General features: G+C 42.3%; 4 protein-coding genes and 1 non-coding gene across 7 annotated transcripts in view; 2 read left to right on the forward strand and 3 right to left on the reverse strand.

Annotated features, from left to right (window-relative positions):
- Positions 1-12877, reverse strand: part of LOC105683186 — a 73382-nt gene extending 60505 nt beyond the window's left edge. For all 3 annotated transcript variants that reach the window (XM_048652533.1, XM_048652532.1, XM_048652531.1), the window contains exon 1: positions 11619-12877. The gene's annotated coding sequence lies outside the window, so the exon portion shown is untranslated. The remainder of the gene's footprint in view (positions 1-11618) is intronic.
- Positions 12878-12885: 8 nt separating this feature from the next.
- Positions 12886-17730, forward strand: LOC105693914 (lipid droplet-associated hydrolase). Its single transcript, XM_012414166.3, has 4 exons — positions 12886-16140; positions 16283-16594; positions 16659-16850; positions 16927-17730. Exons 2-4 carry the CDS (start codon positions 16286-16288, stop codon positions 17353-17355), a joined length of 930 nt encoding a protein of 309 aa, XP_012269589.2. The 5' UTR covers positions 12886-16140; positions 16283-16285; the 3' UTR covers positions 17356-17730.
- Trnaf-gaa lies at positions 15683-15755 on the reverse strand. Its single transcript has one exon. It is a non-coding gene; the product is annotated as a tRNA-Phe (tRNA).
- On the reverse strand, positions 17718-18734 carry LOC105693916 (28S ribosomal protein S23, mitochondrial). The gene is made up of 4 exons (XM_012414169.2): positions 18579-18734; positions 18233-18394; positions 18028-18133; positions 17718-17906 (listed from the first exon to the last, which is right to left on the reverse strand). Exons 1-4 carry the CDS (start codon positions 18620-18622, stop codon positions 17766-17768), a joined length of 453 nt encoding a protein of 150 aa, XP_012269592.2. The 5' UTR covers positions 18623-18734; the 3' UTR covers positions 17718-17765.
- Positions 18274-20134, forward strand: LOC105693915 (deoxyhypusine hydroxylase). Its single transcript, XM_012414168.3, has 4 exons — positions 18274-18413; positions 18816-19134; positions 19260-19583; positions 19681-20134. The coding sequence occupies exons 2-4, from the start codon at positions 18855-18857 to the stop codon at positions 19989-19991; spliced, it is 915 nt and encodes a 304-aa protein (XP_012269591.2). The 5' UTR covers positions 18274-18413; positions 18816-18854; the 3' UTR covers positions 19992-20134.
- The last annotated feature ends 607 nt before the right edge of the window (positions 20135-20741 follow it).

The raw sequence follows: 20741 nt of genomic DNA on the forward strand, positions 1-20741 counted from the left end.
GTAACGAAGAATGAGAGTTATAGAGAAAATATCACAGAGGCAATCGGTCCTTGCGGATATTCGAAAAAAAGAAAAAAAGAAAAAGGAAGAAAATTCGTCACATTCGAAGGACGTCGCAGCGCGGGGCGTGAGCTCGCGAAGGATGTTAAAAAGCGAAGTTGAAATAAAAAAATGAAAGAAAATTAAAAAAAAGGGGAAAGGAATAAGGACGAAGTAAAAATCGGGGGTAGAGGAGGGGCGCAAACGCGCGAAAAATGCAATTCGCCTCGCATACTTGACGGTATCAGGTGAAGTCGGTGGAGGGGGAGGGGGGGGGGGGGGGGGGGGGGGCCAGGTTACATCGTTATTCGTTACTGGCGAACCGTAGGGTACAAACCGCAGGAAGTTATATAGGCGTAACAAATACGAGAATGGAAATAGTGTAACGTGGCCGTGGTTGCTGCAGAACCAGCGGCAGCGGCGGTTCGGCCGGCCGGCCGGCCGGCTCACCGTTCGTTCCCGCTATCTCTTGAGTTCCCGGTCCCTTTCCTCCCGCCGCGCGCGCCAAAGGGGCGAGGGATTTTTGACAGTGATTCTCACTACGCCCCTTTACCGATTTCCATCGATTCGGACAACGGGGATGGCCTTGTTTTTTTTCATTAATACTTTTTTCCCTTCAATTATAACCGGTAGATTCTCGCTGGAATTTATATTTCTTACCCGAACCAACGCGAACGAGGGATGATGATCGTCGCGCGCTAATCGGACGTGACGATAAATCGTACGTTGGACGACGTCGGAATAAAGAATCGAGTAGACGAACGAACGAACGAACGAACGGGGGTATCCTCGGCGCGTAACACGCGCTTTTCATTTCTGGCCACGAATCAAACGGTGGATATTTTCGTTCAATTTTAACAACGTTATAACTTATCGTGCGAGCGCTCACGCGGTTCGAAGCAACTCGTTGGGATATTTCGTAGTTAGGGGTGTGCGGTGGGGACGATAAAGGGGGATAAATTTGATCAATTTAACAATTTATATTCACTTGTCCGCGGCTCATGTCATAGGTATGATACTTCAGTAGTACCGCGTCGCTCTCCGTTAACCGTATGGTGACTGTACGGTGTCGCCGCTTCAATTCCTACAGCATCCCTCAGATCTTACACCGCTCGCTTTCGTTGCAATGATTCGTTCGCGCGAACGATGTAACTACGTACCTACGTACGCCGTGGGACACGATCGCAACCGATACAAACGATCGCACAAAGAAAAAATGTATCCATTATAATCGTATAACAAATATAATGTAGGTCTTTAAACGGTGAAAATATGTAATATAATGAGCATCGAAAATAATATACCTTTTTCAAATTATAATATTTCAAGAGGTTGGCTTTTTTTTTTTTTTTTTTCTCTTCTAATTATATATCCTCGATGGCTTACATACTCCTACCCGTATGCAGGGATTGCAATGTCAAGGATAAGAAAACCAAAAACCGATAATAATTTTTAACAAAAAATGAAAAAATTTCGAAATCGTCGGCGAGATGTTAAAATCGCTCGAGGTGAATTTTTTGTTGATTACGAATTTTGGATAATAAAAATTGGCGAGAAATTCACCGACGTCCGGTAAATTTCGTATCGACGTGAAGAAAGGTATCTCATTTCTTTTTTTTTCTTTTTTCTCATTTTTGGAATTTTCGTTGGGTCGCGTAATTGGTATGAAATTATGATAACGTGTGTCATCGGCGATGAGCTCCACTGCGGGAACGCGCGGCGCACACAATCTAGGGAGAGAAGTAGATAGAGATAGAGAGGAGGAGGAGGAGGAGGAGGAGGAGAGAGAGAGAGAGAGGGAGAGAGAGAGACCGAAAAAGTAAAAGAAAAATAATAAAGAAAAAAGAGAGAAAGATAGAGAAGAGCAGAAGGGGAAGGAAACGTGAGATGGCCGAGTGGAGAAAGAGATGGGGATAATTCTCCTCCGTAGCTGGTTGCTGCAGCCGCTTCGTTAGGATTCGGTTTACAAGACGCGGCCCCTCGCGCTGCGGGTATAGTATACGTACGAGAGAATAAAGAAGAGAGAGCTAAGAGAGCTGAAAATCGAGTCTCGTAGCGGGGTCTCTCTCTCTCTCTCTCTCCTCTCGGACTCCCCACTTTTCGGAATTGACGAGCGTACCCAAAATGCGAGACGAGGCGAGGGAAACATCATCCCGCAGCTCCCCCGGATGCCCTCGACCGACGTCGTTTCTCGTGCCTACGCGAGGGCTGCGAGACCCTTCCTCTAGCCAGTCGCACCTCTCGCACTCCACCACCTATGCTGCACCGAGGCCCCAAATACTACTCGTGTATCTCTTCCTCGCAGCGCGTACCCCGCAGCGTACCGATCTGGGACAAAGGGGCTTTCGCTCGGTGTCCCTCGAATCGAACGTATAGGTCGAATCTCGGTCTTTGTCACTTCGGAAAATTATCCCATTATCATCGGCATCGATCTCCTCGTCGAGGCTAATCGCGAATCGGACCGGCGAATAAGTCGCATCGGAAGTTGGAATACATCGACAATATCGATTCGTCGATGGAACTCGACCTGAGATATATATATATAAACTACAGGTACACGATGTTACGTATTACATACGGCGAAGACCATTGCAGGGATATACCAGTCCATCCACCTGTAGACAGCTCGGAGACACGAGCCGCACGAGACACACGAGACTTCAATAAAGTGGCGAAGCCGGAGCGCGAGGTAGCTCACAGACGTGAAACGGCGGACGTTATAGTCAACGTGTCCGTTGACCGCGTATTCGCGCCTTTAATTCGCCACGTCTATACGTATGCGTATACGTCATCGGGACTCTCATGTCGCCGAATATTTTCCGGAAGACGTTTCCACCGGTTAGCTGTACGAATACCTCGGTTCCAGGGCGCGCGGCGGTGACGCGACGTAGATCGCGGTAATCCAGCCGCTGACTTTTCTTCGTTTTCCCTATTTTTGGAAACAATCTTTCTCCAAAACCCGATGAAGAAAAAATTTTTTCTTCATTCATCCAGAAATAGCTGGAACGCGTAACGCGACGCCAGGTCAACCCGACGGTTACGAAACCGGGATGAGATAAAGAATAAGAAAGACGCGGCCAAGAGGAGGGAACGGGAAAAAGAGACGACGTGATTCATGGGGACTCGTGACCGGACCGCGGTCGAACGCGAAGATTCGTGACTGAAAATTTTACCACCGATAATGCGGCGACGAGTCGCGAGAGTTTCTGTGCGTTCGAAGGATTCGTTCGGGGGTTGGATGTATCTTGCGGTTGAAAAAAAAAAAAAAAAAATCACCGCGATTCCAATCGATAGAGTCCATCGCCCGGTCGCCGTACGATTAAGCGAGAATAATTCCGATGAAAATTGCCACCCGTGCACCGATGACACCGAAGGGTGAAGTAGTTTTTCCTTTTTTTTTGTTTTTTTTGTTTCTTGTTTTTTTTCGTTGGATTTGCCCGCGACACTTGCACCGTGACGTATTATGTATATATCTGGTCCGAGTCACGAGCTTATGACGAGTGATTCTCGAGTAAGGCGATCGAATGTAATGACGGAGGAAGGCTTATCCGTTAATATTTTATCCGAGGGTATATCGAGATTAATGACAAGGTATATAAGAAGAATTCCTTTGACCGAGCCTCGAAGTATATATATACATATATATGTATCGGTCTCCGGCTGTTTATCTTGGCATTGAAGTATCGGGTGCCGGCCTTTCGAGAGTATAAAGTAAAGTACCCCCAGCCACGTAGTATCGCGGTGCTGATGCCGCTTTATAAAATATATAATATATACATGTATATATAATACGGCAAAACAATAGCCCGGCGTACTCTTAACGGGAATATTATACGCCCGGCAATTATTCGTTGATATAACTGCACACGCGTCCGTCCACGCCTATACGAGTACAACGTACACCATCGTACTTCTGCGCACGGTACACGTAACAATATTCGTTCGTTTGAAGAAAAATTTCATAACAAAATCATTGAAAATGATCGGCAACTGTATAAGTTGCGAGAAATTGAGAGAAGATTAGAAAAATGGATGGAAGGAAGGAATGAAGAATGGGGAAAAGTCGCGTACGCAGGGAGGGGTAGACGAATCTCGTATGAGGTATGACGCGAACGATATCCTCGTACAATTAAATGATACAACACACTCGACAAATCTCGAATAATCGTCGTCCGCTTTTTCGAAACGCGTCACACGCACGCACGTTTCGATGCGTAGGTGTACGTACGTACGTATGTCAGATAAGTGCCCCTCGTCGTCGGTTTTAAGGGTCTTCGGGGACTCCTGCAGACCTGTACAGATATTACTCCGAAAATAAAGAAAAGAAATAACGAAATATGAAAAAAAAAAAAAATGAAATAAAAATGTTCCTCCTTCCTTTCTCGCGCGGAGGGGCAAGGCGCACGCCTCGGGGTGCGGTGTAAAAAAAAAAAAAAAAAAAAAAAAACAAGAAGAAATTTATCTCCTCTTCTCTCTCTCTCTCTTTCTGTCTCGTGTCCCTTTCTCTCTTATTCAACGTTTTCTCGCCCTTCGCGTCGGACGGCAGATACTTTTTATTTCTACGTACATTTCAGTTTCATTTTATCGCGAAATTCCGCAGCGGCGTGTATTCCGTCGGTTTATTTTTCTTTTCCTCCTTCGATCACATCCTCTCCTCGATTCGTTCGTCGCGTTGTTACGCCGTGCGTCGAGAAGAAAACCCGCGCATCGCCGCGAATCTCGCAACCCCGAACTCTGGATGCGAAAATCACTCGCCGAATTCGTCGCGCTGCGAGACACCCCGTGTGCGGAAATCCGGCTACGCGCGACTGCGACGAAGAAGAGGAAAAATTTTCACAGATTTTGCGGAATACGCGTTGTAAAATTTTTCCACCACTCGTCGCACATTTGTACACAACAGCTGAAAGAAATATCGTGGAAATCGGCACGCGGAGGAAACTCCATTCGTTACATACCGTGCCGCATGCCATCGTCGCAACCCCCCTGCGAGTGTGGGGATATTGTCCCGCGTTCACGTATATGTGTATGAGTTAAAAGTGCATCGGCGTGTACATCGGTATATAATACCTAGCTCTGTGTACGCACACCGAGTACAGTTACATACGTCACTCGCGAACCTCCGCTGCAAGGACTGCGGGCCTAGGTCAACCATCCGCATTGTTGTAGCGAGGGTGTATTCGGGTGGGGTTGGTCGGTCGCTCGCTCGCTCTGTCGGTCGGTCGGTCCTTTCGTTGTGGGAGAACGGGTGTTTGGGCTACAGCTACCCTTGCGCCCTTGCCGAACGCCCTTCTCCCTTCTCCCCTCTCCCCTCTCCCCTCTTCCATTTTCCCCCCTGTTTTTCTCCGTTCCCCACGTCGCTAGCCGTCCGGCACCCTATCCCCCTCCCCCTACGGTGTGCTCTTTCCTGCTCTTCCCACCGCCGGCCTAAAGGGGAGAAATTATTTTCTTCTCTCTCCATCGGCTCGTACGCACTTCGGATGCCTACATCCCTCGAATGATTGACGGACCACCCTTCCGCCCCCCCCGTGTCACTTTGCTTCTCTTTTTACGCATATTTCTCTCATTCTAAAAACTAACCTTACCCATTTCAAACGCTATCTAACCGCTGGAAATCGAAAAGGACGCAGTGGTGCTCGCTAACGCACCGTCTAATACGTTGCGAACGAATTTTCGAACGATCGCGGAAAATTTGTTCTTTTTTTTTTTGTTTTCTGAATTATCGTACACCAATAAAATAGGGAGGAGAATCGGTAAGAGACGCGCGTAGCAAGAGAGCTGGTTTATTTTATCGGATGGGCGATTTTCGAAATCGTTGCTGAAAAATGTACCTCCGTTCGTTCCGTCGGGCGAACGGCCGGCCGTCTTTCGGTTATACACGCGAAGAGTTGGGCTTACGGCGGGACGGTACGACGGCCATTTAGCCTTATGGTAAAAAGAAATCTAAAGTGCGAACACGTGTTGGTACGTTAAGTCGCAGCTGAGAATCGTTTGCGAAGGCTTTAAAGATTCCGAGACTTCGGTATAAGGTAAGGTATGTCCTATACAGACGTGCATAGATAGTATATATGTACACCGTACGTATACGGTGTACCTTTACGCGTGTTACGATATTCTCAACCACGTTGCATCGCGTGCAGCATTTAAACTTTACTCGAAGTTAGACGGTGTGTACGGGACTCTTCGAATGGTATAGAAATAAGAGAGAGAGAGAGAGAGAAAGAAGATTATCCGTGCAAAAAATCAGGGAGGGAGGATGGAATAGGTTTTGTCAGAGTTTTCAGACGAACGATATCCCGTGAAACGTAGTATATTTTTTTTTTTTTTTTCTCTCAAACATCGGACGGCGAATCGCAATAGCAGCGGGCGAATATCGTTTCCCGCGTTTAATGGAATTTTTTCCGTACGCTTCAAACCCGACGAATATTAAGGTTGAAAATGCAACAAACAACAAGATAAGTTGCAAGATACAACGACCGAGTGTACACAATCCGTATCACCCAAAGCCAGGCTGAGCAAAGAGGAGTAGATTAGATCTAAACAAAATCGTGCTTTGAAGGTTCCTTTGGCATGGATCGAATCTCTGACGACGTACCGATACATAAGTACCATACCGTACGGTAACACGTAGAGGTGCGTGTTCGCATACCAGCGTAATTGGAATTTCGGGAAACGATAATAATTGAAGAAAGTTTAAGTTTGCGGGTGGTGAGTTAAGGAAATCCATTTCCGGATCTCGGTATCTTTTACGGTCTCTGCGTCGCCGAGACGGAGGTACACGTGCGATATCTTACGCTAACGCAGGTCATCCCCGTTAGAAATTTTTCGTTATTGCGAACGACGTACCGCGGAGGCATGTAGGATCGGGGGAGGGGGGACCTTGCCGCATGTGCCGGTTTCCCCGATGAATAGAAATGAAATTTCAAGACCGGCCGGTCTTTCTATAAGCCTCTAAAAATGTCATTAACTCCGCGGAGCCACGTAAATAAATAAATCATTTCGCCGACAGCCGCGAGCGAACGAACCAACCAACCAACGAACCAACTAACTTTCCGTACGGGTATATGTATATGTACGATCGGGTATACGTACGTATGTACACGTATACTATATACCTCTATACATCGGCCACCTCTCCACCTCCGAAGACCCACCGGATGACTGTTCGAGTATTTTTCGCGTTTCACGATTGGCCCGACTTACGCCAAACCTCGAACGCGATTCGCCGGTTGGTTTTTAGACCGTAAGAGAAAAATAAAAGGTGGAAGAAAAAAAAAAATAAAAATACAAAAACCTTAGCGCGAAGAGGAGGCCTCCTTCCTCTCTGTATACCTACAGGTATAAGAGAACACGCCGTGTACACGTATATAGAGAACACGCTGTGTGGGTACATGCGGCACATAGGCGCGTTAGCTACAGGTAAACGAGCGGGGGGTTGGTGGAGGTATTGCGAAATGAAAAATGCTTCTGGGAACCCGAGCCTTTTCGGACTTTGGACGAACCTGCACCTCTCTCTAAACCCCCTAACCCGAGTTCTCTGCACCACCGAACGGCCGTATACACGGGCGGCCCGCCGAACACTTAATATATTTCTCCGACGGAAGAATCGCCCGCTCAAAAATTGCCGATATTTTTTCCATCTTATTGTTAGGTGGTATGTTATTATTCGTCGTCTGCTCATTTCTCGTGCAATTATACCGATGTAGTTTTTACAAGTTCTTAACGGGCTTCCGTTCGACGATCGCGTTACACATCGCGTATTACGCGCGTTCGTATGTATAACGTGAGTATAGTTGGGCGTTTTTTGAAAGTCCGATGGAATCGCGCGAATCGATGTACGGTACTTGTGCAGCGAATTGTTTCGGTCGGTGGATCGTCCGAGCGGAGATTGCGGTATTATTTTTTACGGTTTATCGTAAAATCGACGAGATCGAAGCAAATCTTCGATCGGGCGTACCGCCGATCGAATTTCGTTGAGAATTCGCTATTACATTTCGTGCGAGTAGCGACAACGCCGATCGCGTACAATAGCGTCAGCTGCGACGCGTCGGAGGATCTCGTCTCCCGATCGCTACACGTGTATGACGAATGGAAGAATAATTGCCATTCCAAAGATGATCGAAAAAGTTCGATTCGTCCGTCGGTAAACTCTCATTCACTCATAGACCACGAAATCCTACCACGTCGAACGATCGGCGATCGGAAATTTCGGAGAAGTTTTACCCAAGGAAAAAGAAAATCTTCCGCGTCGTTGTTCGAAACTCCCGTTACTTTCGAATAACCTATGCGAAATATTCGAAGAAGGCGACGTTATTAGCTCACAACGCTCAAATTCGCAAAATCTACGAGACATTCTTCCACTCGAATCCTTTTTTTTTTTTTTCGTTCTCATCCGTTCGTATCATTTTTTTATTACACATATACGTGTTCAAGTGCATCATCGGAGTCTGCAGTTAGAAAGCGGTCATAATTTGTAAAAAAAAAAAAATATATATATATATTTTCAATGGTCACTATAGACGTACGTACGTACGTAAAGACTTTCCATGCAAGTCTCGCGTAGGAGGAATAGGCCAGCGACAGCGCGAGTCGCGCGGTATGCCCTCCTAGATAGAAAACGCCCACGTCCTTGTGCCCGTGCAGCAGTCCACGATTCATCACACACGTTACAAGCTTCAAACACACACAAGTAAGCGCGCGTCTGTAACGTTACCACATTCATACGGATATCCTTCGAGATTCATTTTTTGCTATCGTGGTACGTACCGCGTATATTTAAGAAGAGTATATGGAGGCACGAGGCATCCTTCGCACGGATGAACGGACTCGCGGCGTTATGTACTGTAATATGTGCTGAGCGTATGTACGTACGTATGTATGTATATATACGTATGTCTAAAAACGTATTTACATATAGGTGCTCCAAAATAGACGCGCTCACACTTGGATACATCCGATGTACGTGTGACCGGATCTCTTTATCTCCGTATACGTATACGTAATAAGTGTATGTAACGAGGAATTTTTTCTCGCTCGGTTGTACGTATATTGAATATATCATACATATGCGCACGTACGTACGTACGGACTGAGAGGACAGGACCCTGGACATGGGATGAAAAATTCCAACGCAATAATAACGCGAGTAGAATCGATTGAATATTTCTTGAATTCTTACGGATAGTAGTGAGTAATAATAATTGTCGAGTACCGCAGGCTAGTAGCAAACAATGCCGGGTAAGTATATTTACGTACATCCCACAATCGGTTATATATATATATATATGCAAATAAAAAAGTGCATCGGGGCATCGTGGGTGTAGACGCGGAGGTACGCGGCATTGGTACACTCGGCTGTTTTCACTTCAATTTCTTACACATTTCATCCGTAGTTAGATTTTCGTAGCGACGTATCTACAGAGTCGTCGATTCCTTACGGCTCATAGTCGCGGATTTAATAATAGCGAGGTGCGGGTTGCGGCGTCCGCGAATTTCCGCGTATTTTATAATACGAAGATACGTATAGGTATATGTGTGTAATATGCGGAGCGTAAAACTTCGAGGTGCAGCGGGTCTATTATAAAGTCATTATATGAATTTATATCTCGTAGCCTCTATACCTTCGATGCGATGGTTTGATGCACGATATACGAGTGCGGCATGAGAAAATAGCCCGATGGCTATCGATTTCCCCGCTAAATTCGTCGCGGAATTCACCTCGGAAGAGGTTTTCCCGAGGAAAACTAGACGCGGTGTCCGACCCGCCGAAAGATCGGCTGTGTTCCGCACGACCGGGGCGAGGAAAAAACATTCGAAAAAATCGAACAATCAGCACCGTGGCAGTCTTACCCCTCGTCCGATCGTCCGATAAAAATATACATCGCAACGACTCTGAACCCCCACGTCAGATCGCAATTATTTCACATCATTAGACGATGATCGCTGCATCGCTTACCGACTGCCAGATATATACATATATACATTTGCATTCAAATTGCTCGTACGCGAACGAATTATATACCACGTAGAGAAAATGCTTCATCTCCGGCGCGGCAACGGCAGCTGCACCACCTTCGGAATTCTATCCGCTGTTGCGATGTATCGCTAACTAACTAACAGTAAGTAAGAGAGAAAAACCCGGCGTCGCCGTGATCGATCGCTCAAAAACGTAAAGATCATCGAACGTCATTTTTCACGTGCGCTATAATTACCTATATCCCAACCAGTTTTCATGACTTTGAGGGAAAAAGAGAGCCGCGGGATGAATAGGATTCGTCAGGAGCCCAGCTCCGATGGTGATGTACCTACGTGCGATGGTAGCATCATCTTTTGCGCCTGCGGTACAACGTGTACGGCAGAAGTATTAGAAATACATCGACCTTCTTTTTACTCCTTTACGTTCGTACGTAGCACGTTGTGACAAACGTACACGTACACGTTTACCTGACTCACCTCTTATACCGCGATTGTTTCTGTGACCGGTTTTGGATTCACTCGCGAAACACAATTCTCGACCACACGGTAGCTGTATAATAATGCTACGGAATGCACATGAGGTGACGGACAGTTTACCTGTGAGGTCTATACGCGATTTCGACGATATTCTTTTTTATTTCTCGTCAAACGTGTGAACTAGATTCCTGTACTGGTCCGAAATTTTCTATGATTTTTTCTACAAGTCTGTTTCCATCAATTTCTATAACCAGAGCGTGCAGATCTCGAGGAGGTAGATATACGTGGGGCGAGGACACGGTGATAAATAATTTATGACGCGCTTATAAAAAATAAGATATTCGTTGGATTCTTGAATCCAGTTCCTTATATTTCTTGCGGCGTGAACCTGGTGGAAGAATACGCGATTCGAGTTCGGTTCGATCGTCCGTGAGACCTGAAGAAAGACGATCTCCGGAGCCTGGCTATCTTCTCTGCATTTATATCCAACTCTGCGTTGTATTTTTGACGATACGAAGAAGCAGTTGTATAACCGATTGTGGTTTTTCGCAGTCTTTGAAAGAATGAGAAAAAGGGAAAAGACATCCGTAAATAATGAGCGTTTAATTTTCGTCACTTTTACACGTAAATTTTTTTTTCCACACATATATATATTGTACCGTTGAAAAATGAAAGAAAAGCGATACTCGAAGTTGATCCAGCTTTCCAACGGTATACCTCTGATCCTGCGGTTGATGGGGCTCTACCTAAAGTAATTAGTTCCGTATATATATATAATATTTGTGGTGTACATGTATACATTTATACACAGAACTCAATTACACACGAATACAGAGTGTGTCATATTTATGGTTATAATTTCCTTCGATTCGCAAGTGCAGTAGCAGCTGCAGCTCATCAGCCGCCCAGAAATTTGTATGCGAGTGTACGATGAAAATAAAAATAATAACAACACCGGTAATAGTAACGACGACGATGATGATGATGATGATGATGGTGATGGTGATGACGAACATAATATTCCCGTGCCCTGAACCCAATAATTAACGAAAATATTTCAATTCGTACGAGTATGAAAATGAATGTATGAAAATGAAAAAATCGTTGAGATAAAATAAATGTCAGCCTACCTGCGATGAAACAAAACTCCAGGGTGGCGACTACGCGCACAGACCCTTCAGATAGATCCTTTTCATTCCAGAGAAAAACGAAGACGTTATCCCTTCGAATATCCTGATGAGTTATTTCACTTATGAGGGGCAACGTTATTTCGAAGCTTGAAATGTATTCCGCGGCAATAGTAATGCGAGTACTTTGACGAATGTGCACGAAATTAAACAAAGGTAAAGTGGTAAGAAACTTCACTCTTTCACATCCGAATCACACACCATAGGTCAGGTTGTTTAATTGAACTTCCAGGTGAATTCCTCATGGACGACGTGAATTCGCAGCTTCGATGATAATATTCGTTTTCACTGTCTTGAGTAATGAGATAATTCATTAACACCGGCGAATAACGATGCACAAATGTTTTGTCGATCTTCGTAACGAGCGATTCGAGTAAGAGAATCGGAAGAAAAAAAAAAAAAAAAAATTTCGAAAACTATATCCTCAAACTCTACATCTTGCCGTTATTGCAGTTATTTCTTTGGTTCAATTCGAACGAAACGTGACGATCGTTTGAAATCACGTTTTAGGAATGACGTGATTTTGTACCGGTGAATTCCTTTTGTCAACGATATATGGAAAACCGGAAGTGCAATTCGCCGGCTTAGGTGTAGTAGAATGTGCTGGAATTCATTCAATCGGTTGTCGCTTTAAAACAATGCCCAACTGAGATGCTGATCGAATATTTTTTTAATGATTACAGGTAGATAAATTTCTACCGAACCGAGTACGATGTGGGCATACAACGCGGAAACGTATACAGCGGCAGCGGTAGCTTTGGATATATTCCCTTTAACTCGGGTACTAGGAGCGGTCGAAGCTCTTTAAAGGGTGGTAAATCGACAGGGAAGTATGCGATTTAAAATTTTCACAATGTTCCTTATAATTTCACATTTTACATATATGTTTCAGTTGAAGAGAAAAAAAAAAAATGTTATCACACAAATCGTTTATTTTCAACCGATATAATGTGATATATCTGCACGTTTCACCCATGTAATGGTATGACGGTGAAAATAATTGAACTTAAAACTCGATATTCGAGCGTGTTTCACTTCACATTAATTCGATTTCAGCTTCGAAAAGCTGGATATTTCAAGTTTTCTCGTTGAGGGTTGATTCGAGTTTTTTTTTTTTTTTTTTTATTCCAAAATTTCTTACAACCTACATGTTATTTCCGGTAAAATAACGCCGCATTCTTGCAATAAAGTAACGTGTTCACTTCCCGACGGCTAGCTTGTGACTGCAGGTTGATGAGCTTGCAAGTACCACCCCCACCACACCTTATTTACTTCGATTTTGGTCACGCCCATGGGGCGGTTACCTTTTTGGGAACGCCCAAACTCCCGGACACCATCTACATACGTATCCACATGAGTATAGATATATACTATATATATTTACATAGCACACTCACGCTCTTTGAGGTTTACGATATATATTTTTCATGCGTTTCCGGTTTTAGATCATTCCGATATCGCATCGATAGATATATACTTTCCATCTATATGCACACGATGTACATACATGTGTGTACATACAGCGATAAAATGTATCCGACGATTCGAATATTTTTTTATGCTACTGCACTCAAAATTATGCAGCAGAATTAGATCGCATAGGTATATGGAAATTGTATTTTTTGCATTTTTTCATCAACACGTCATTAGAATTGATCAGATTTTAAATCGATCGATAGCCCTGCAGGGATCCCAGAAATTGTGCCTTTAAATTTAATGGAGATAACATATTTGAATCGCATGCAGTTTATCAAATTCTTGTCTCCATAATTCAATCCCTCATCGTTCGATATAGTTATACGTGTAAAATAATTCGTACGTGTATATAATAATATATGGTGCTTCAAAAATGAAGGAGGAACACCTGCCCGTCTCTCTAGTATATATACACATGTATATAGCATGTATAATCCGGCGGTGAATTTCAAAATGGCGCGCCGCATCACGCATGGCGCTCGAACCTGCATGGGGGATGAAACGCACCGCGGGGTGCCCGAAAAATTCTATTTTAATTGCTCAAAAATCCCCGATTGTCATCACTTACGGTCGTACATTGTTGTACGGATATTAAAGTAAGTGAAAATTATTGCAGAAATAAATTTCTCGTACGGTATTCTGCCATTCTTATGGGCTGAAATTGCAGGATTATAGCATATCATCCGCAGCAAATCTAGAAATGCTCAGATGCAGTTTGTTCGTACGATATACGTACCGAAATATGTATATCACTGTGCAAGTTGACATCGTGAGCCGTTAATTAATTTTGATGTGTACAAAATTAATGAATATAGAAAACAACCCCCGCGCGTACATACCATCTCACGATCACGCTGCAGTGCACCTTTCGAGATCGTCGGCCAGTTAGATGGCGCATACAAAAAGATAATAATTATATAAATGCAATCTTGCAGAATCGTTCTCGATCTTATAAAAACTTTGTACGAATCACGCAATATCCGGTTGCAGAAAATTCATTCAGTACAGCGAGTACGAAAACGCGGACTACATGTAATATGCGTGCGTCATGGCGCTCCCTGTCGTTCCGCGTTGTTGGCTACGACGTCGTTTTTTCTTTTTTCCGAATGTTCTTCTTTCATTTTAATCACTCTTTTTGTTTCTGCTTTGCTTGTATTCCCTTTCGAAAATTTTTTCCTTTCTTTTCCGTTTTTGTCTTTTTTATTTCTCCGCTTTGTTTGATTAATTTCTTACGGTCTTGGGAAGCGAAATGTATAGCTGCATTTCTGGAGCCTGCAGAGCTGTAAAAGAGTGGTGGATACCAGTTTACCACCGCCACTCGCTCAGCGAGAAAACCAGTCGAATGATCGTGAACGGTGGCTGACTTTATATATGCTCCGCCCATGATGGTTCGTCCATGGGCGGGTTCATTCTAACAATCTGATCGTCATCAGACACCGCAGATTTACTGACAACTTACGGGCGCGTCGCTGTATAATCATTATAAACACGCAACTATACCAAAATCTTCTATGGCCAATGTTATAATATACATACTTTTACCACCACGCTCAAGCAATGTAAACGAGCTTTATTCTAGAATCGTATCGGCGGATAGGTACCAAAATGGCGCACCTCCGCTAGAAAATTTTTTATTTGGAACAAATTGCACACGATCTTTCTTCATATACTTTGGTAAAATTCGATCTTCACCAATTCGGATGCAGATTGCAATACACGGCTCAAGTTTTCTGAAAATAGGTGATATATAACCGCTAGCTCCACCACGGCAACCTTTTTTCTTGTATCGAAAACATCACTTCCGGTCAAGCCTCCTGCATTTGATGCTGCAACATGAACGATTGAGTTCGGATCGAGGGCGTTTTTTTATCATAATTGACATATTTTGGATTTGGACTCGAAAAACCAATGATTTGTTTGTTGATCCTTTCTTCCGATGAATCCTTTATTTGCTGACGATTTTTGAACGGGTCATCATATTCACATAACTTGTGAAAATCTCCATGCAAGGAAGTAAAATTTTGGGACCTTATTGTTCACCTGTATAATTCGTGGACTTGCCCGTAAGCACGAGTATGGTCGTTATTTTCACAAATGCGAAGCTTAAAAAAATCTACGCTTACGTCACGTCGTCGTGTAACCGCATAGTATTCCTAGAATCCAATATAGATAATTAATTGACACTCGTAATTCACCTGCGATAATATTATATCCAACTCGTATATTCATATAGATATAGCTGCATACTTTGCCGAATACTTTTTATAACACACGTGGGTATGTATAGGGTGTAATAATATTACACGCAATTGGTTTGGTTTGTTATGTACAAATTATAATATTATTGTGTCGTATATATACTGAAATAATAATGTTATAAGTACAATGTGGTTCGTAATCGTTGAAGTGAGGTAACAGTGAAAAAACTGAGATTTATTTGATAAATATAATTAAAGATGATAAGAATGAAATAAAACAATTCACGTGCAATCGAATTACAAATATTCTGGGAAATTAAAAAATTGTCACTCTGCCGAAACCCGGGATTGAACCGGGGACATTTAGATCTTCAGTCTAACGCTCTCCCAACTGAGCTATTTCGGCGGATACAAATAGTGGAGTTAAATTTATTTATCATTATAAGAATATGTACCATTCGATTGATATTATTTATGTAAATAACATAAGTGGAAGTCAGAAAAATGATAATCCATGAACGTGGGTCATAACCAATGTCATTCTTATTTTCACGAAAACCGTCTGACATTTCTCTCCAAGGACATAACCTGATTGATGACAGACGCAGACTTGACTACGTGAATCAGCTGATCGTGCATATTCACTCATGCTGTTGCTAGCCGTTGCTTTGAGCGGTCAGTCCACTCGGCGTTAAGAAAGTTTTACTGTTAATTATCATACTTGCCAACTTTTCAAGCGTTCACTATATTAGTTTCATTGAACCCTCGTCGTGTTTCGCATTTGCTAAGCAGTAAGTATGCAAAATACCGTATAAAGACGCGTACGACGATATTTCATTTAGAAATTGAATTACACATTAAACTGTATACATCCCTGCACTTTGACCGATAATAGTCGCGGTTTGTACAAAGTTATTTGTTTAAATACGTCAGAAAATGCAAGAAGCATTCTTGGAACTTAATGGTGTTCCGACACATGTCACTTCGGAAGGTCGTTGGGTTGAAGCAGGCTTAGCTGCAGATGGTCGTAAAGATGTAGTGGTTGTGATTCCGGGTAACCCTGGACTACCGAGTTTTTATAATGGATTTATCAAAGCTTTACACTCAAAACTACCAATGGAAACCCCTGTATGGGTAGTTGGCCACTCAGGGCATGTTGAGCCAAGCAAAAACAGCCTGAGAACTTTACCCAAGTATGAGCATAACCGACATCTTTACAACTTAGAAGGACAGCTGAAGCATAAGGTAGAAAGCGAGTCTTCTGAATCCCGTGGTTCATTTTTGTAATTGAAATCATCGACTATTTCAGACCGATTTTATAAAGAAATATGTGCCTAAAGATGCTCAAATTCATCTTGTCGCTCATTCGATTGGCAGCTGGATGGTTTTGAATCTACTCAAAGACGAGTCTATTAGAAACCGGATAGCTAAGTGTTACTTATTATTCCCAACTGTGGAGCGTATGGCGGAAAGTCCAAATGGGAAATTTTTTACTCGATTTGTAAGTACCATCTAGCATTGGTCTTGTAAATTTGATTTCTAGCTTTTCTTATGCAAATTTTTTGTATCCATTACAGGTCACACCACTGATCTCTGTACTAGTTTTTCTTTCTTGGATATTCACACTTCTCCCATTGATTATTCAGATCCTGTTGATCGAAATATTTGGTTTCTTCAATGGGATTCCACGGAAATGTAGGACTTCCGTTTTACAGCTTATAAGGCCAGCAGTTCTAAGACGTGTCTTTTCTTTAGCAAAAGAGGAGATGGCTGTCGTTACAGAACTAGATCATGAAGTGATATCGCAAAATTATGACAAGCTATGGTTGTATTATGGCTCCAGGGATGGTTGGACTCCCGTTAAATACTATGAGGAAATCAAAGCTAGACACCCAAAATTAAATGCTGTACTATGCAAAGAAAGCTATCTGCATTCGTTTGTCTTAGAAAGCGAGAAAGAAATGGGACACATTGTGGCCAATGTTATTAATGAAAACATTTTATAACACTTAGTTTGATTTTCCAGTTAGCACTAATCTCGGATGGCACACGGAACAGTCAGTAACAAACATTCCAACGCCATTAGACATACATACTCATGTCTGCGGTGATCTTTTTCAAGCAATTTAGATCGTGAATAGATAGAAATTTCGTCTTCAATAGTTAGAATTATCGCATTTATAAAAGGGGTACCTCTTGCAATTTCGTCATTAGCTGTCGAAACTATTAATTCTTTGTACTGAATAGGTTAAGATATTGTGCTTTATTCTATGCTTGCCATTTATCACTTGTAATTACCGATTTACTAGGACAAGATAACAATAGTATAGACATGGTGAACAGAAATAATTGAAAAAAATAATGATGATTATTCTAGTGAACTAATTTTATTATTTTTCCATCTTAGTTACCTACATCATTCTGCAAAAATTTGAGTAAGGTTTATTTTCTGAGCTTCAGGATTCTCTTGAGGAGTTGATCGATTTTCTATTTGTCCTGACCCATCATTCATCTGTTGAACAGCTTTTGACCACAGTTCTGATTCTTCAAGGCCCTCCTAATAGAATCAAACAAGACATAGAATATAAAATCATACCCTACCACTCATATAATAGGACAAAATACTACCAAAGCCTTTTTTGGTTGTGATGCCATTGCAATCAAAATCTAAATTTTACCTTCTTCAACTCTTGATACACCCTGATGAATCTTTGCGTTTGAGTCTTTTCTCTGGTGCTTGTTAGACGTACAGCTGGTAATTGACGATGTTGTTGATGATATTTTCTACAAGAAATAAAAACGTCCAAATACGATAACTGATAGAGATTTGTAAAAATCTCTGTGAGCAAACTAATTAGCTCTGAAATTAATGAATTGAATTACGCTCGTATTTTATCTTCTTCATAGAAAATATCTCTAATTGGAACTTGCGATCCTGGACGATCATATCGTGGTTCATCTTTAGGTGGGAAGGCTTCATAAATATCTAACCACAATGGCTTGTCTTCTTCTCTCATACCCCCAGCTCTGAGAAGACCAGTCGTTCTAAAAATGCGTTGATGAGGTAAGACTGGAGAATTATTTTTCGATTTTAAAGCTATATTATTGGGCTTACGTGACATAACCTCACGTCTCTATTACAATCAATAATATATTTAAATCCCCACTATCTCATGAAGAAAATTTATTCAATTGGTAATTAAATAGTTTATAATGCTCAATTATATACCTCGAATGAATTGTGCCAATTTTTACCAATCTACTACGTGCCATTGCGCGGCTTCCGACTCTGAGTTGTGTATTAAGTTTATTATGGACATGAGGTTATGGGACCCGATTCATTGAACAGAGTCCTTTAATTTTCACCTGCTTCTACGCTTGCGTGAGAGAGTTAAAAGTAGTCCCCATGGTCTGTAGTCAGTGCAAAGTGGGTGTAGTGAGTTGAACGTGTGATTACATTTGACAGATTGTGGATAGCGAAATTCGCGAAATTATTTTTGAAGAAATGGTGAATATCGAAGAAAATAAAATTGTAAGAATCGGCCGAGTTCTAAATGACGATACAAGGCCGTTGAAGGAAAGATTCCGTGCTCTGTTCACGCTGAAGAATATTGGAGGTTATGCGGCAATCGATCAGATAAATAACTGTTTTAAAGACTCATCGGCTCTATTGAAACATGAATTAGCTTACTGCCTCGGACAAATGCAAGACATACGTGCTTTACCTGTCTTAGAGAAGGTGCTCAGAGACACATCCCAAGAACCGATGGTTCGGCATGAAGCAGGTACGATTCACAAGTAATTATTGCATCTGTGAAACTAGAAAATTATTTCGAAATCATCATCTCTGAATCACAAGTGCAGCTTTTTCGTAAAAGTTATTGAATTTTTTCATCTCAATAACCAACAGGTGAGGCACTTGGAGCAATTGGTGATACTTCAGTCATACCGATCCTTGAAGAATACAGTCGAGATCCAGTCATTGAAGTCGCGGAGACCTGCCAGTTAGCTTTGAGTCGTTTGAAATGGCTTTCCGACCCAAAGAACTCGTCGCAAGATCTTTCCACTAATCCTTATGCATCCGTCGATCCTGCTCCACCAGCTCTTACTAGCGACATCAATAAACTGAAAGAACTATTATTAGATGAACAAGCCTCGCTGTTTGACAGATATCGGGCAATGTTTTCTCTGCGAAACTTGAAAACTGATGAAAGCGTGCTCGCATTAGGTGAAGGTGAGCAACATGAATAAAAAAAAATAATTGGTTATAACTTCAAAATCTTTGTGATTTAATTACAATCTTTCTTTTTTTTTTCTTATCATGATTACAGGACTCAAGGCTGGCAGTGCCTTATTCAGACATGAAATAGCATTTGTATTGGGACAGCTACAGGAAGAAATTTCCATCCCTCACCTCTGTGCATCATTGGAAGATCCGGATGAGAATGAAATGGTGCGGCACGAGTGTGCCGAAGCTTTGGGCTCCATTGCTACTCCAGACTGTATGAAAGCATTGAACAAATACCTTGGAGATAGTAAGCGTGTAGTCCATGAAAGTTGCATTATTGCATTAGACATGTGCGAGTATGAGAACAGCCCAGAATTTCAATATGCAGACACCTTAACAAAAGTCTCCTCCTAAACCCCGCCCAATTCTACTGATTTTTCAATAATGGACTTCACTCACCTCTCACAAATTGTGTATAGTTGATGATTTTGTAAAAATTCTACCAATTAACTAAAATATTTGTAAATTGAAAGTATATTTAATATGTTGTTGAGAAATGATGGTTTAGACCATTCGTCGAATGTTACATGCAATTAAGCATGAGATGTATTGTATTGGCGACGTTTGTTTTTTCTAAGCTGCAACTGTCTTGCAGAAAATGACTAGCGGGCCGATTCATCAACTTATGAGGTTAAATTTCGGGTACAATGAATTCGAAAAAAACATTGATGCTCTGTTTCTCTAATAAGCGATATACTCCAGTAACGTTCTTGGCAAAAAAATGGGGAATCGGGAAACTAAAGGAGCGAGGAATCAGAAAGTTTACTGCTTACGGCAAACCGAGATTCGCGCTATGAACGAGATTTGGAAAACTGTAGAAACAGACCTCGCCCACTACGGAACTCAGTTTTATAGCTTGTAAATTATGCAACCCATAATATTGTCATCCTTGTTATAAGTCCATCAATTGAAGAGACTACAAATTGTAGGCTATTTCAAAATCATCCGGAATACTTTAAGTACTTCCAAGAAAATAAGCCACACGAGTTCCAGGCAGACGTTCCGGCAATGCGGACCAAATTTTGTTTGACCTGCAGCACCCTTGCCGCTCTCTTCGTTGACTATTCCCACAAATCCCAACAGCGTAATCATTTATTGGGATAC

The sequence above is a fragment of the Athalia rosae genome, chromosome 3, assembly GCF_917208135.1.
Source record: "Athalia rosae chromosome 3, iyAthRosa1.1, whole genome shotgun sequence".
Classification (NCBI taxonomy): domain Eukaryota; kingdom Metazoa; phylum Arthropoda; class Insecta; order Hymenoptera; family Athaliidae; genus Athalia; species Athalia rosae.